Raw genomic sequence first — 16,401 nt, 5'->3', positions numbered from 1 at the left:
GGCAACTGACCCATCTTTTTTAATGTTGACCATTTTATTTTTCAGTGCACAGTTTTGCAAAGATTTAAAGAAGCCATTTTCAACGAGGATGAAACTCCACCAGCCCTAAAACCAGTTCTTCTTAGACTTTGTTCTTTGTATGGCTTGTCTTCTCTGGAGACACATCTCACCACTCTATACCAAGGTGAGGTTACCACTGTGGAAGACTGCTGTCCGTTTTTGAAAACGTTTTTCTTAGGGCAGTCTTTCCTGAATAAAACAATCACAACTTGCATACAGAAAAATAAACCAATCAAAGAACTCCGTTAAGCTTATTGCCAGCGACAAGCGAGGGAAAATCAAAAATAACAATTAGTTTTCACTTTCAATCGATTGGTCGAGATGGCAGAATATTGGTACTGATTGGCTGGAGCACTTTTGACGAGTGACGTTTCCATGGAAATCGAACTCGTTCCGTGTAGGATCAGTTTTTCTGTTAGTTAAGTAGTTAAGTTCCCAAGTGTCTGAAGTTAAACTTTGTACAAACTAATGAAGGTTTTTTTGCCGGTTTGCGATAGGCGGCTTCTGCTGTTCAGCGAACGACGCCAGGATTGTAAGAGCAGCTATTCTTAGTCTCTGCTACGAGGTATGTGCTGTGTTCTGGTCTGGGTTTGCTGAAATGTCTTAGCAGCGATAGGGCCAAACATTCTCTCAGTCTATGTGAATCCAGCTATATTAAAATTTAGAGAGCAATTCCTTGAAGGATGTCCGCTTGTCATTAAAGGGGACCCCATCTGCATTTGAAACTTGACACCTCACACCTCACATTTCTAGAGTAGTGTTTTCTCAAACAGTGGTTTTTGCATTATTGAACTTTCTTCTGGTTTGTATTTCTCTTAGTTAAAAGACGAGGCTGTAGCTCTTGTGGATGCTTTGGCTCCTCCAGATTTTATCCTCAATTCACCCATTGGACACAGTAATGGAAAGGTTCGTTAACACTAACAGGATGTGATGTTTTGTTTGGACTCGTAAATATGAAAATTTTATTGTGTTCGAAAGATCACTAGAGCTACTTCGCTCGCGCTACGAGCTGCTTCATTGTTCCCACCCTTTTGGCGCGAAATTTAGAATGCTTGAAAACTGTTCGAACTTTGATTGGTGGATCCCTTTATCACCTGACGTGTACGTCATACATTGCGTGGCAGAAATTGAGGTTGGTGACTAAAACAGACGTTTACTGCCTTCGTTTACGTCCAGCTGCCATCGAAGTGATTTCTGGCCATAAACATAGGGAAAGCAAAGGATTTTGGTTTATTTTACAGTGAAACACTGAAAAAGAAAAGTTTGGGAATTTTGGAGGAAGCCAGATATGCGTGCAGTTTCTGGTTGCTTTGATTGGCTGAAAAGTTGCAAACCCAACAGAAAGTGGTCCAAAGGTCAAAATGACAATTTTCTTAAACTTCATCGATTGACTGAAGGTAATCTAACATTGTGGACTATTTTCTCTTCAGGCCCACGAAAACTTACACGAAGCGATCATACAGAACCCAGAGAACCTGAGACGAATTTCCTGGTGGAAGGAATGTCGTCAACTTCCGGTCATCCGGGATCGTAGCAAGTTGTGAAAAAGAATGCGTTGAAAAGTATACCGAGGAAATGTTTTGTTCTCTTCACACGATCTCTACATCTATTAGGATTCATAGTTACTCATTTCACAATAGAAATATACAAATAGCCTCCATTTGACTTGAAACATTGTCAAAATGGCTGTGGAACCACGAGCCGCAGACGAGTGGTTCCGCAGGAAACTTTGTCAATGTTATGACGAAATTTATCATCAAAAAGAGGACAGACTCATAAAAAACTGACGTTGATTTGTTTTTTACAATAACAAAACCCCAGAAAGGTCGAATACCGGGAATTAATGAGGGGAAAAGAGGCCATAAACTTACCGTAAACAAAGACAAGTGAATTTTATTCAAATTGACGCGAACAGTGGCAATAGCTTTTCTCGCTTTTTAAAAAAAAGGCCATAAAATCTCACTGTTTTAAAAGTTGACAGTTTGACGGCTTAAAGTTGAGCTTGAAAGCTTGCATAAATTAAACTTTTATATATGTCTGTACTCTTATTGATGATAAAAATGAGCCAATCAGCGCGTGAGAAATTAGACAGTTATTGTTAAAAAGACTCTTGCTACGTGCGCAGTTTGTGACGTTGAAACCTAGCATAGACTTCATGTTGTTATGTTATGTTTCAGCCTCGTTCTCAGGACTTTTCCCTCCCAACATTTAAGAGAAACGCCCTGGGAACTAGGTTGGTTATGTTTCTTACATAATTAGTGGGAAATGTGGAACAGCCAAAACAACAGTTTAAGAAATAAAGTCACTTACTATGAATATTGCATGTGGATGCCTGTGATCAGGTAACATCATCTTGAATTCGTTTCCTCTGATGAATCTGGCAGCAATTTGAAACAAAAATTAGCCAACAATTGTTAAAGAAAACTGTACATAAAACAGTAACGGCTCAGTAAAAGCGCGCTTATTTTGGGAGACTGGGTAGAGAGACAGAATCTTCAGTTCGTTCGCTATTATTTGACATAGACAAATTTTACCTCGCAAAGGAACATAATGATTTGATAGTGCTACATGTAGCAAAGAATTCCAAAGTAAAATTATTCTTACCTTATCTCCCTTTCGTCGACGGCTTTTGAGAGTTGTAGTTTGCATTCTTCGCTTAAGCGAAATGTACCAACCTACACATACGTTCCGCTTTTAGCAATAGTTGCGACACCGCACCTGGCATCGAAAATCTTGACCACCAAAGCACTTTAGAACAAGTTCTGCTTCAACTACAGTTTTTCAGCTACGAGAACTTTGAAAATAAAGCACACCGAAAGACGCCAACCAAGTTTGTTTGCTGCAATGTGGTGCTAGTTGAAACGTTTTGGGAATTTGATTCTTTGTTTGAACCATTACCATATAAGAGAAATAATACTAAATGCTCAGGGGAATACCACATTATTTAAATGAGAAAAGATCAAGGCAATGGGAATTAAAGGTTCGATGTTCTCCAAGGGGTGTTAGAAAGCGTTGTTTACCGTTTGAATGTTAGCTCGTGTTATGATTCAACCGGGCATTTAATAATGAAAAAGTGTTCATATGAACCGTTCGAAATCCTTTGTCACAAGGCTTCGCCATTGATGCACACACTTCAGATGTCTCAACCATTGCGTTCTTTTCAGCATGAAACTGTACAATTATTTATTTAAGTGTTCACAATTGGCTTTAAAAGCTAATTATTTTAGACACTCAAATAAAGTTGATCTAAGTATGGTATGCCTATTTGCTGGTTAATTCGTTTATTATCGGAAGAAATTCGTTTCCCGATTGTGGCACGAAAGGGACACACGGAAGCTCCCGACCTCCCACCCTCATGGATATACCATCCCCTATTCAACGAGTGAAAAAGAGGTCGGAATTAGTGTAGTTTAGAACTTGGAATGTAGCCGGAACTTCCAGTAATTCCAGTGCTCCGTAACGTAAATTAAGATATGTTACCTTAATGAACTATGTGCCTATTTTTTTTTTTTTTTTTTTTCAAGTTTACCCTCACTCTCGTACCTCAAGCTGAATGGAAACATAAAGGGGCTGCTACCTTTCAATTTTATAATCAAATGAGAAGTGGAGACAGACTCGTACTCAGTCGCTATTTACGTGTTTTGGGGGAAGAGAAGATTGGATACTTACTAAGGTGATTTAAGGTGACTCTAAACAGTTTCCAGCATTTAGATTTTTATGGGTCGTTATAACCACTCTTTATCACTTGATGCTACAATCATGGTACCAAAAAACTGCCCAATTATTAATGAACACCTTGTTATCATTTTCGTGGCACAATAAGTTACCATAGCAACAGTATGACCTCCTAAAAACACCCTTAATTACAACTTTAGGAGCTTACAATTCAAAAACGGCACGGTGAATTTTTTTTATATTATCAACTTTTGATAAGCATGATAAGACGCAACTTTTGGCAAAGTTTAAAAAAATTCTGTACATGGGGTTCAGAGCCACCTTAATTTTTGAAAATTTAAGGTGGCTCTGAATCCCATGTACAGAATTTTTTTTAAACTTTGCCAAAAGTTGCGTCTTATCATACTTATTAAAAGTTGATAATATAAAAAAATTTCACCGTGCCGTTTTTGAATTGTAAGCCCCTAAAACAGTAATTAAGGGTGTTTTTAGGAGGTCATACTGTTGCTATGGTAACTTATTGTGCCACGAAAATGATAACAACGTGTTCATTAATAATTGGGCAGTGTTTTGATACCATGCTTGTAGCATCAAGTGATAAAGAGTGGTTATAACGACCCATCCAAATATAAGTGCTGGAAACTCTTTTGAGCCACCTTAAGGCGCGCGGAGTGTCATGGGAAGGGTCGATCCAGACCGCTTTCACTTTGAAACAATCCAATCTGACCCGTAAAAAGAGACTGGCTACAAGTCCAATGTGAAGGTGAAATTTGAAGTAAGTTTTAACTGCGTTTTCGATTCCTTACGTGAAACACTCGTCCCTTCAATGGGAACGTGTGCTAAATGACCGTGATTTGATCTGGTGAAATCGTTGCTCTTTCTCTGAGTTGATCACCAAACAAGCAGGCCGTCAAAGGTTCAATAAAAGTTTTTATTCGTATAAATCCAACATCTCGGACATCGTAGTTTACCCGCATAGCAGTGTCCAAATTCTACATTAAATTATTAAATCTTTTTGATCAAGAAAAGCGTAGTATCTGTAAAACCATTTAGAGAGAGAGAGAGAGAGTGAAATAGAATATCATGTAGAGTAAATGTTAAATTGAGAAAAAAATTCTAAAACGTTGACACGTTGAACTTTACATGTACAACGGACTAGAGTTACCTTTGATCAATCGAAACCCAGTTTCTCCTTGGAATATCGGGGTAGATAGACAATAAAGAAAGTGAGGAGAATAAAGAAAATTACCGACGTGGCCATATTGTGTTGATGTACTAAAAATTTCTTGTTACTGAACTGACTAGAATGGCAATCAGCGGGGAGAATGGGACTAAATGAGTTGGATGCAGTACATGTATAGTTCAACGCTTTCGCTCAAAACGTGCAACAAGTCAGTGGCGGATCGGATCTAGGGGACACCGGAACCCCCCGTTTTAACCCAAGAAATGCCCCCCACTTCCTCCCCCTTTCCCTACCTTCTTCGAAGAAATTCACCTCGTCCTCCCATTTTGTAGCATCTCTGTATCCGCCACTCGACTAAGCACATTTTTAGCAGCAGCATAAATTCAAATTCAACAGAACATTAAAAAGCACTTCACAGCAATCTTAATTTCAACTTGGTGCTGTTGCAAATTCAGTGATCTCTTTGTTTACAGCGATTCTAAAACAGTTTTTTTTTTCTAACTAATAATATAGCTAGCCGCTAGCAAATGGATCCATTTCGGATCAGCATTTATCCTAAACAGCGGTTTTGTCCGAGTTGACATCTTTTTAAACCGCACTCTCCAGTGTTCACGCGACTGCTAAATTTGTCAATATTGTAATAAAAGACATTAAGGGTCTTTTTTTATCTTATTAGGGATCTGCCAAACAGGGCACTCGTTCCTTGACTATAGTTGGTTCAATTCCATGATAAACATTCATCTTAAAAACGAGCCGGAAATATGCTTAAAAATTTGCTATGTTTAAAAATTTCTTGTCTGATATTTTGGCAAGCGCAAGCGTGAGTCTGGGTTTGTACACAAAATAAGTCCTGTGATAAAAGTTTATACCTCAGAACGATACAAACAGATTATTACAATTATATACTCCTCGATTAAAAGCATACTAAAAGAAAACAGTGTCGCAACCTAGAATTTTCAATATTTTCATGTCATATTTAAGTTCGTCCGTCCTAGAATAAGAATTTATGCAATACGATCATATCCAATAAGAATATATGCAATAAGAATTTATCCATTAAGAATTTCAGCGTTAATGTTAATATTAGATGTTAATATTAAAAATCAGCGGAATATTTGCAGTCTATTGTTGCTTTGATGAACAAGCAGTTGTCCTTTACATAGTTCGTGGATTCCAAGCCTCGGTGCGACACGAATTGTGGGTAACCAAATCCAAGCGTGGAGCCATTTTTACTGGGCCTCTGAAAACTCTTCCAGTTTGGGTCCGGGCTAAATGATTGGCTTATATTTCGTTGGCCCCTGATCGGGTCTCTACTTTGATCCAAAAGCGACAAAGTGATCTCTCCTTCAAAAGGCCATTTTAGAAGCGTGTCGTACTCGCCTGGGAGTAGTCGAACGTACATTGAAAGATGCGACCCCTCGCCGCTGCCATTTCCGTAAGGAAACATCACGATTTTAAACTTGTACCCATAAGGACTGGTGTAAAATGGCGGGCTGTGCAACTCCACGCCGGTTTTGTGTTTTGCGTCTTCGAATTTCTTCCAAAAGTCGTCCACTCGCCAGTAAAGCTTACTGTCGGTAAACGGTTTGTAATGTTTAACAATTTCTCGTAGTTCGTTGATCTCTTGTTGTTGATCAATAGCGAGCTGTGACACGAGTTCAAGATGTTTCTTCATGCCATCTTCAAGATGTTGTGCAAGGCTTCGTTGCGGACACTGCGAAAAAACAGACAAGGAACTTAGAATGCTGTTTCCATAATGAAACTGCAATTACCCTCGTAACATTTTTCGAACCTTTTGTGTTTTCCAAAACGCACTTCAGAAGCAATTGTGATTGTTTCCGGGTTTTTTGGAGCTTGACGTGGTTACGTCAAGGGGCCTTATATGCGCGTTCCGCTAAAGCTAAGTTACTGGGAAGTTCGAAAATAATTTACACTGTTTGATTAGCTGAAAAATTATATAGTTGAGAGTGGCAAATCACCTGGAAAGTTTTATGAAACTAAATTTTTATTTTCACAACTAAATCGCGTGGGAAATGAATGAAGACTTACTTGGTGTTGACAGCCAACATGCTTAAACGGACAGTGAATTAGATTTGAGCGACAGTCGTGTGAAAGATGACGATCCACCTGAAATTAAAAAAAACCGCAGATTGATAAATTACTTTACAAGAGCAGTGGGGTTGAGTGGCAATGTAACGACACTGCCAGGCCACAGGTATAATACAACCTTGTTGCCAGAGAGACCCTGGGAACGAAGTTGGCCGTAATAACAGGTAGTACACCCTTTACATATTCTCGGTATTGGACTGGAACTAGCTTGCAAATGAGGCTAATGTGGAGAGTCTTTTCAAATGCAAATGACATTAATCTCTTTTTAATGACATTCCTCCGCATGAGCCTCCACTGCAAGCTAGTTCCAGTCCAGTACCGAGAATACGAACATGGCCTATTGACGAGCATCCCGTCAGGGAGAGTACAGTGCCAATGCTTCTAGTCTCTTCATGTTACAGAAACTGGCGCTGAGGAGTGCGTCCCTGGAACAATTTTCTATTGGAATATAACGCTGCTAACCTCTTCTCGCGGTATTTGAGATACACCACAGCTGTTTGGACAGCTCAGAGGAAATCGACGGCACACTTGAAGATGGCTCTGGAAAAAATAATGAAAAACAAACTCTAAACTTCATACTCTGGTATAACACAAAGACGGGTGAGTTGCTGGGGAGGTTAGAAAGACGTCAAGGATGTTGGTCGATTAACCTCATTGTGAGACTAAAAGCGGTTTGTTTGGAGGCCCTTTATCAAGAGTTGAAAACACTCCGAGGGAAAAATGCTGGAATAAAAGAGCTTTTACGAAACAAAAAACTGAGGAATATCTGAGAGTATAACGTACTTTCGTAAATGAACGTTAAATAAATATTACAAAAACCTACCTGCATATCTTCAAACTTGACTTGCGCGCGGCAATACTGACATTTAGTCAATCTCCTTGGACATTCCTCTGACATGTGGCTTGTGATTTGACCACGTGATATTCTCTGTCCACACGTGCACGTGAAAATGTCCGTCTCTCTTTCATCCTCCATTTGACTCGTGGTGTTCGCTCTGGTTCGCTCCGAGTCGCGATACACCACTTCGCTTGCAACTTCCTCGCGGCCAACGTAGTTGAGGAAGGCTGGAAACGAGGCGGAGCGTATGGGTGGTGCGGGACTGCTGGGAGCGAGGACTTCCTGCGACGTGCTGTTGCTACGGTTACCGCCGCGCAGGCCTCGTGGGTCGAAGCGCACTGAATGGGGCATGCTCTGGCGCTTCCCGCCTCTTGTTATGCCTGGTTCATCAGTTTGCGACACCGAACGCCGACAACGCCTTAAGTGTTCCTATAACAGAGAGGAACTATGTTAGACCCCGCTAATTCGAACTCGATTATTTTTCATTCTCCATTTTTTCGAGCTCAAAACCATTTCCCTTGCATTTGTCTTTCAGTCATTTACTATCGGTTATTTTGAACTTCCGATATTTCGAACCATCTTTTCGTTGCCCCTGAGAGTTCGAAATAACGGGGTTCAACTGTAAACGTGTCGCCGTAAAACTAAGAATATATAAACATTGCGGTCCTCTTTGCTGAAAGAAAATTTGGACGTAAAGAAAAAATCTTTAAAAAAATTCTGTGTAAAATTTTGTTTTTCTGAGGCAATTATCAAAAATCCCATCCAGGAAATTCTAAGGCTGAAACCGTTCATGAGTGATTCAAATTTCCCAGTGTGAGTGAGAGTATCACAAACTAACCTGTTTGTCTTTGAAGACAATCTCTACCGAGCAGTATTCGCAGTAGACCCATCGATGCGAACACTCGTTCCTCAGGTGCAGCGGCATGTCCTGTCGTTTCATTCTAGCCCCGCAACCATTGCTACACGTCACCACTTCTTGATCCGGGTTCCTCCTTGTCGCTGGACAGTTATGGTTCTAAACGTAACGTAAGTGGTTTAGTACTTTATATGACTTCGCACCTGGATTGGCACGGTAGCATCAGGCTGCCGTTTACTCTTTGTTTCAGAAGGAAAAGAGGTCAGGGAGAGGGTGGGGGGGGGGGGGGTTAAAAAGTGGGACTTAATAAATTTCAAGTAGAAAAGCGGGGGTGGGGCTTAGTTGAGAATGGAGCCAAATAGTAGAGTTACGATTAACAAGTAATTCCTCTCACCTGCAGCTTCTCAAATGTCGTTTCCTTCTTGCAGCGAGGACATTTCATCCATCGCTTGACGCAATCTTTCTTGACATGGTCCGTGATCTTTCTTCGCTGAACTTTCTGACCACACCCCGCAATGCAATCCACCATCGCGTACTTGCAATTGGCCATGTGATCCTAAAAGATGATAGAGTAACGCAATCTTGTCACACCCCGAGAAACTCTATCTCAGTTCCTATCATTATATAAAACGGCTTTGACGAGTGCTTTTCTTAACGTTAAGTCCTAAAAGATTATCCGTTCGAATTCCCTCTAATCTTCTATTCTAAACCATCCGATTGTTGATTATTACCAGTTTGGCGTTTCCGTATCGAGAATGGCTTGAAGGGGTTAGGCCAATTGTCTAATTATAGCAGGAAGCTCCTTTCCCGTAGCCTGTGTAACAGTCCTAAAACGTGGAAGGGATAAGAGAGGCGACCCTTACCCGCTTAGGGGAGAAAGGTGTGGTGACTTAATGCTTAGCGCGCTGGACTTCATATCGAACTGTCCGGCATCAAGCTTGGGCTGGAGTTATTTAGTTGTGTTCTTGGTCAAACTAAAACACTATGCCCTCACAGTTCCTTCCTCATCGACACGGGTAGAATGCACCAATTTAATACTGGTTGGCACCCTACGATGCATCTCATCCAGGGGGGATTAGAAATACTCTTAGTCTCGAAATGCTAATAAGAGGCCCGGGAATAACCCTGCCGCCCGGACGGGCCACCAGGCTCGAACGCGGCCTTCTACCGCTTCATTTTGAGGAGAGCGCGCTCTACGCGTACTTACGAAAGTTACGCACCTAGGGGTTGGAGGGGGGGGGGGGGGGGGAGGCTAAAGTGCTTCTCCCTGCCTAATGAAAACGTTATCAATGGTTTCTAACATACCTCCAGTTTCTTCAGCTGTCCCTTCCATTTACAGCCCAGTTGGTAATGATCGCAATAAACATTCAGTGAAAATATCATCTGATTTGTCACGTCATCTGCGTAAATCTGTCACACAACACAACAAGGAATCAGACAGACGCAGTATGAAAGAAAGAAAGACATATGCTTGTCTGTGACAAGCTAACTCAAAGGAGCTCAGTCACGGTATTTTGAGTTGTTTTGGCCGTGTACAAAATTACCTTTAAATTGAAGGAAACCTGAAAATAGTAGTTTAATACGATAAAAAAAAAAAACACCAAAGAGCAATAATACGTTAAACCATAAAGGAACAAGGATGGTTTAGGATGGAGAAGATTAACACGGATTACAAACGACAAACTTGAAAAATTTAGGCTAAACTTATCAAGATGCGCAAACCGTGACGTGGCTCCTTTGACTTTTCTTCACAGTTTTAATATTTCCCACACACTGTCTCCACTCGTTCCGTGGGATCCTTCTTCAATGAAAGAAGAAAAAGACCCGGAGAACGAATTTGAATCCAGTCTAGTCTCTGCGCGCGTTTGCAAGATATAAACAGAACAACACAATCTTCTAATACAAAGTTACTATTATATTTCTGCTTAAACGTATCTGCGAGTGATATATATCGCGGTCTTTCATGACCAGGATGTTTAGACCGATTTTCGTAAAACCTTGGTGGGTGGCTCGTAGCCTGCGGGGTGAATAACTAAATTTGTTCTTGATCTACACGGGTGGTGCAGCCAATTTAGCATCCCGCAAATTAAAGTTGCCATGGGGTCACGATCACATCTAGTTGGCTTGAGTCGCAGAATACTTAACTATAGCTCTCAAATTATTGGATAGTATGCGACAAGAACTGGTAAAACGCCACTAGAAATTCCGCTTTAATCTTCAGCGGGATCAATAACCAGGGCGCCAGGGCACTAAGCCCCCATAATGTACCCCATTATAAAACCCCGCAGACAGACACAAAAGCCGATACATCATTCCATAAGGAATAAATCCAGGCGAGTTGAAGCGTCGGCAAAACGACCTTTAAAACAGTGCTGTTTTCACCACTGAGATGTTTATCGAGGCGCTAACCTTTGATGTCACAAAGAAAGCTGAATCTTGATTTGCATTTCGCTCCCTCGTTCTCACGAACAGGAAAACTATTGATACAGTTGGCCAAGCTAAAATGAAATGAAATTGCCAAAGGCGAAAATCTTGCGTCCACAATTCCTCGATTTCCTTGAACTTCATGTCCTTAGTTCTCAAGGAAGTGTATGTTGTAAGTTTATTTTTTTGTTAACAACAGCACGCACACGAACGACTAATGCACGCTTACAAACCTTTGAATGTAACAGACATGTTTGTCTGTCTCCAGGAGTCTCAGCAGTGTTGTTTTCGTTTGTACTTCTCGTATATCGTTGATTTTAGCGGCATACAAGTCAAAGCGGCTATTATTTAACAATCAATGCCGCCATAAACATTCCATTTACTCTAAAAACCGCCGCAACATATGCGATTTTAGCAGGCAGTAGGAAACCATTCTAAAGCAGTATACTACTATTGAAATAAGCAAGTCCTTACCTGGGACAAATCGATGCTGGAGCTATCAACCGGACATCGCAGCCGGGCCGTTTGCCTGGAAGGTGGAACGATCCAAATATAAAGACGAGGCATTTGATTAACTACGTTTGCAAAGCGATCCGTTTGCAATTAAAGGCGAGAACTTGTCGACTACTCGCCGCTTCACCAAACATCATCATTACAGCTTCTGGCTGATAAGCAGTTGACAGGCATTTTCACTCGACGCGATATTGACGGACTTTTCAGCATATCATTTTTCTTTTGACAAATGAAAACTGGGCGTCACCAGATAATTATGAATACTTAGAAATAAAAGCAAAGAACTCAACCGTTCACCACTGATCTAATTAGCTTATTTTGTACCGCGGGATTTTGTCCCAAATCCGATCCTTGGAATGCAACGTCAACAAAACGCCGCGAAAATTTATTTTGACAACTGTTTTCCGCAAAAATGTTTCTCAGTTTGTGTACTTCCGTCAAAAGCTGACAAAGTGCCAAGACAGCGGTATAAATGTCAGAACATTATTGTTTAAAAACGAAACAACAAACACCAGCAGCTTTGCTCGATCCAATTCGAGCACAGATTCGCTTATCTTTTCCCTGTTAACCGCAAAAAGCCTAATTTCATTTCTCTTTTAAAATATTGTGTGGTATAAATTACCATATCAATTAGCTATCACCCTGCCGAGTGTATTGTATTTTTAGTCATAACATCACTCCCATTTCAACGAGGCTTCATCATGACTCCTTAACAGAACCTATTTATTATGCCACTTCAAGTACAAGCAAAACCAAGACAAAATATAAGCAGCATTAGCATTTAAAAAAGCAATATAAAGAGACAGAAATCCTATATCGATTCAAATACTGCACTTTGGTTTTTGAGGATAAAAATACCCAACCATGTTTTTTTTTTTTTTAAAGTTGTTTCCCAAGGCCTTTGCAGACATGTACAATCTTCAAATTCCCTTTTAAGTATTAAGAAATATTTCTTCTTCAAACATCCCAGGACTTCAAACGTTGTTTATTCCCGTAAGCTAAAACCACAGAGGAGAAAATTAAACATGCCAAAATTAAAATTTTCCGAGATCTCTTAATGCAAATTAGCGCGGTTTTGAAAAAAGCACTGGAGCCGACAACGTCAAAAGTAAACCATTGAGCAAACAAAGCTATGTATGATTCAAGCGAAGCGGGAATTTTCCCGAAAAGGTTTTTCTCAATTTTAACAATTCAAACCCAATTTTTGGCACACACAACAATAGATCACGCAACGAAAAGCCAAGATAACCATTATCGCGAATTCCTTAAAGGTTAATCGCAGTTTTTCAGTTTAATTGCTCACGCAAGGTAAGATTCTACGAGACGACGGCACGCAAAGAAATATGCTTAATTCCGGTTGGAAGTTTTGTATTTACTCGATGCCATTTGTTCGTTTACTCTGTAAAACGCTTGTATGTGTTGAATATTGTGTAGAACAGCTAAACATGACATTCGCAAACTCAAAGCAAGCTTCAGTGTTGATTCAACTATTAGTTTGGCACAGACTTTGTCACCGAGATATTCAAAACAGAAAAGTTGTCAATTACAGCCACAATCAAACGTCGTATCAGGTCGATTTCACACAATGTCACGCACGTTTCTCTTTCTCTCGCTTAAGTACCTCGGGGTGTATGACTCACCGCCCAAATGAAATATGACAAGACGGCATTTCTTTGTGTAAACATTGCAAAGAATTGAGGCTTTCTTGCTAATTAAAATTTACCTTTTTTACAATTTGTAGGATAAGGTGTGAAATACCTCCTGGCTGCGAGAGAGAATTTTCCTCTTTCCGCCCGAGTGGACAACAGGTTATTTTTTTGTGTACAATATCGTTTGGTCCGACAAACCACATTTCCAAAGCGAAGCTCGTGTAATTAGCATGCATATGTTATTGTAACCGTTATTGATCTCAATAATCTTTTATATTCTAGAATGTTACAATCGCCTAACTCACTCCAAGTGCTCATCCTATGAAAATCTGGTACATGTCCATGATATCTCCTCTTAGAGTCATCAGCTTTTTTTTAAAATAAATCGGGTTTTAAAAAATCCACCTTTTCGACCTGCTGGATTAGTTCCCAAATTTTTAACACACGAGTCACCAAACACATGAATCACAAAGGCTGATCGGTCCCACAGCAGATCGGAAGCAAGGGATTTTCTGTAACCCTCGACCTAACAACAAACAAAACGAAATACGTAATTTCCTGGGCAGAGGTTTTAATGAAAATCCCACTATCAAAAACCTTTCGAATTCTCGTTTCTACACCAAAAGTGACAATACAAAAGTTGCCAACCAGCCTACGGTGTGGAATGTAAACTTTGGAAAAACACTGATGCAAAAAAGATTAAACAATCTAAGATATTTCCCTAGTTGGTACATTCGCGAAAGGAAATTCTTCTCGACAACTATTACTGTCATAACAACAAGTACCGTTCTGTCTGTCAGAAATATTGAATGGGTAAACCTCTTACGTATTAAAAGCTTCTCAATTTCGGTACTAATTTTGTACAAAACAGGTTAAATGGAGAGTGAGAATCTCGTGACTTTGTCGGTAACAGTTCAGCTCCTTGAAGACATAATGCTTCGAAATCGAAGTTCACTGTCAAAGTTGAAGACACGGAAAATGACTTAGCTGGCGTTTCAGTTTCAAAAATATTCTAGAAACGTAAAATTGTTTACAGAAGTCTTAAAACAATCGAGAATATTTCTCGCAGCATTCCAAATCGAGCGAATATTAAATCGATTCGAGGGGATATGCGCTTGTAAAACAACATGTGAACGGTATTGTTAAAGATCGTTCCCTGCATTAATTTAACTGCTTGAAATATTCTCTCGTATATTTAGCGGTCTTTGTAAAGCAAGTTCACTAATTTTTGGTCTCTGTCTCGAAAAATTATACACAATGAATGTTTACAAGTCGTGAATAGGTCCTTTGTATTTAACGATCGCAGCTGTAACCGTCCAAAAACTGCCGATGTTCCAAGTCAACACTCGTTCAAGAAGCCACATATTGCTACTTTTCACTTCGAACTGTCGTGCAAGAACGTTCCTCGATCATCGATTCGTGTATAAATACGGGCATGTCGTTACGTGAAAAATTAAGACAAACGAGCATGTTTTACTGGGAACCCCTCTGCGAAGCCTGAGTGATATAAAATTGCTTGTAAAAATATTTGCACATTCTATCAATTTTTTTTCAAAATTCGGTTCACGAGGAAAACACAATTTCCTGTACAATGAACGAACGGCACCGAAAGTAAAAGACAGCACACTTGGCAGAAGAAACTAAGCAAAAATATGAGCCGATCGCCAAAATAAATCTCATAAAAATCGACAAATTTGCTGTCGGTGGCGACATTTCAAATCTTCCAGAAGTGTCACAAAACGAGACTTCCGATCTTGCCGCAGAAGTTCACCTGCTTAAGCCTACGTTTAGTGCATCAATGAGACAAGGATCAAAAAGAAAATTAACAGTCTTTGCTTACCTCGTGTTACTGAATGCTCCATTGAGACAAGAATCGCAAAATCGATGTCCACAAACGGACACCTGAACGGCGTTTCGCACAGGCAGATGACAAATTCGGCATAATAAATTTTCGCTCACCGCTGGAACGAAAAAGGCCCGATATCCCGGCATGTCTTTGCAGTGAATCCTCTTAAGTTTCACCAAAGACGACAGTTGGTCTGATCGTCTACTGCTACAAAACTACCTGCTCTCACGACGGCTGCACTTTGTGACTGGGCTGCGAGGAGTTTTTTTGTTGTTTGAATAAATTTTGCATGGCCGGATGGCCGCGCTTGACTGGGCATGCCCAGAACAATAGTGTAACAACAAACGTGACAGGGCAAGGCAGGGAGTTTATTTGCATGACAAGATATTTGGGATAAAACATCCCTTGTATGCTTCCGGTTAAGATTTAACCTTTCTTCAAGACAAATATAAATTGTGTGTGGGAGCTTTCAGAGCGTACATTTTTGCGGTCGAAGCCTTTGAACTGCCTACGGATTGTTCAAACGGACTCTGCTATTATAATAATTGTCAAAAACCTTTTCGCTCTTGCAGGTAGCTATGCGAGTGAAAATGACTACCAGTCAGTTAGATTTAAAAATCCATTATTCTTAATTGTTTATCAGATAATCTTTTCTCATGCAAAATATTTTAAGACACTAAAACAGCTGGCCTCTCGAACAAGTGTACAAAAATCTCGTGGTCTTTTGCGAGGAAACCGCGACGATGGCATCTAATGCACTGTTTAGATATTTATAGTAATTCTAATTCCACCGCAAACCTTTGTTGTTTAGATTTCCGGAAAAAACTCTCGAGGGAGATGTTGGACTAACATGACCTTGTTACTCATACGCGCCAATGTGGTTCTGATATATCCGCTTTCAAATTTTTAACAAGATGTGCATTGTTTCAGCTTTAATGAATCATTCCCTTGCAATGGTGCCAGTGAAAACCCAGAATTTATTATATTACGTCGTTACAGAAATATTTGACCTGCTGTAGAGAATAATTGGCGGAAAATATCGGATCTGGTTTTTAACGAAACCAGTTGAAACAAAATTTAATTTCACGCCTGGTTGGGTAATCTTTTTCGACGCAAAAACAACAAAGTGGTACTTACACAAAATTGTTCGAATTTTCCCTCCTTGACTTCACCTTCAAATTTTGTGTTGCAAACAATTCGTTACTAAGAGTGATGGGCAACTCCTTAAATTTTTTGAAATATATTGTT

At 40.0% G+C, this 16,401-nt stretch overlaps 2 protein-coding genes across 2 annotated transcripts in view; one reads left to right on the top strand and one right to left on the bottom strand.

Moving 5' to 3' along the window:
* LOC110066175 (peroxisomal acyl-coenzyme A oxidase 3-like) overlaps positions 1-3,318 on the top strand; it is a 16,754-nt gene extending 13,436 nt beyond the window's left edge. The window contains exons 13-16 of the mRNA XM_089280524.1: positions 46-184; positions 558-625; positions 880-966; positions 1,491-3,318. Coding sequence (XP_089136650.1) covers positions 46-184; positions 558-625; positions 880-966; positions 1,491-1,604 — 408 coding nt within the window. The 3' untranslated portion in view covers positions 1,605-3,318. The remainder of the gene's footprint in view (positions 1-45; positions 185-557; positions 626-879; positions 967-1,490) is intronic.
* Positions 3,319-4,647: 1,329 nt separating this feature from the next.
* LOC110066134 (TNF receptor-associated factor 4-like) lies at positions 4,648-15,453 on the bottom strand. Its single transcript, XM_020773332.2, has 9 exons — positions 15,148-15,453; positions 11,620-11,674; positions 10,027-10,131; positions 9,116-9,277; positions 8,704-8,880; positions 7,851-8,294; positions 7,490-7,567; positions 6,968-7,045; positions 4,648-6,632 (listed from the first exon to the last, which is right to left on the bottom strand). Exons 1-9 carry the CDS (start codon positions 15,297-15,299, stop codon positions 6,015-6,017), a joined length of 1,869 nt encoding a protein of 622 aa, XP_020628991.2. The 5' UTR covers positions 15,300-15,453; the 3' UTR covers positions 4,648-6,014.
* Positions 15,454-16,401: the final 948 nt, after the last annotated feature.

This window comes from Orbicella faveolata, unplaced genomic scaffold (assembly GCF_042242905.1).
Source record: "Orbicella faveolata isolate gen_17 unplaced genomic scaffold, um_ofav_v1 contig_47, whole genome shotgun sequence".
Taxonomy (NCBI): domain Eukaryota; kingdom Metazoa; phylum Cnidaria; class Anthozoa; order Scleractinia; family Merulinidae; genus Orbicella; species Orbicella faveolata.
The sequence above is the reverse complement of the archived record's forward strand: the minus strand, read 5'-3'. Positions and strand labels throughout refer to the sequence as shown.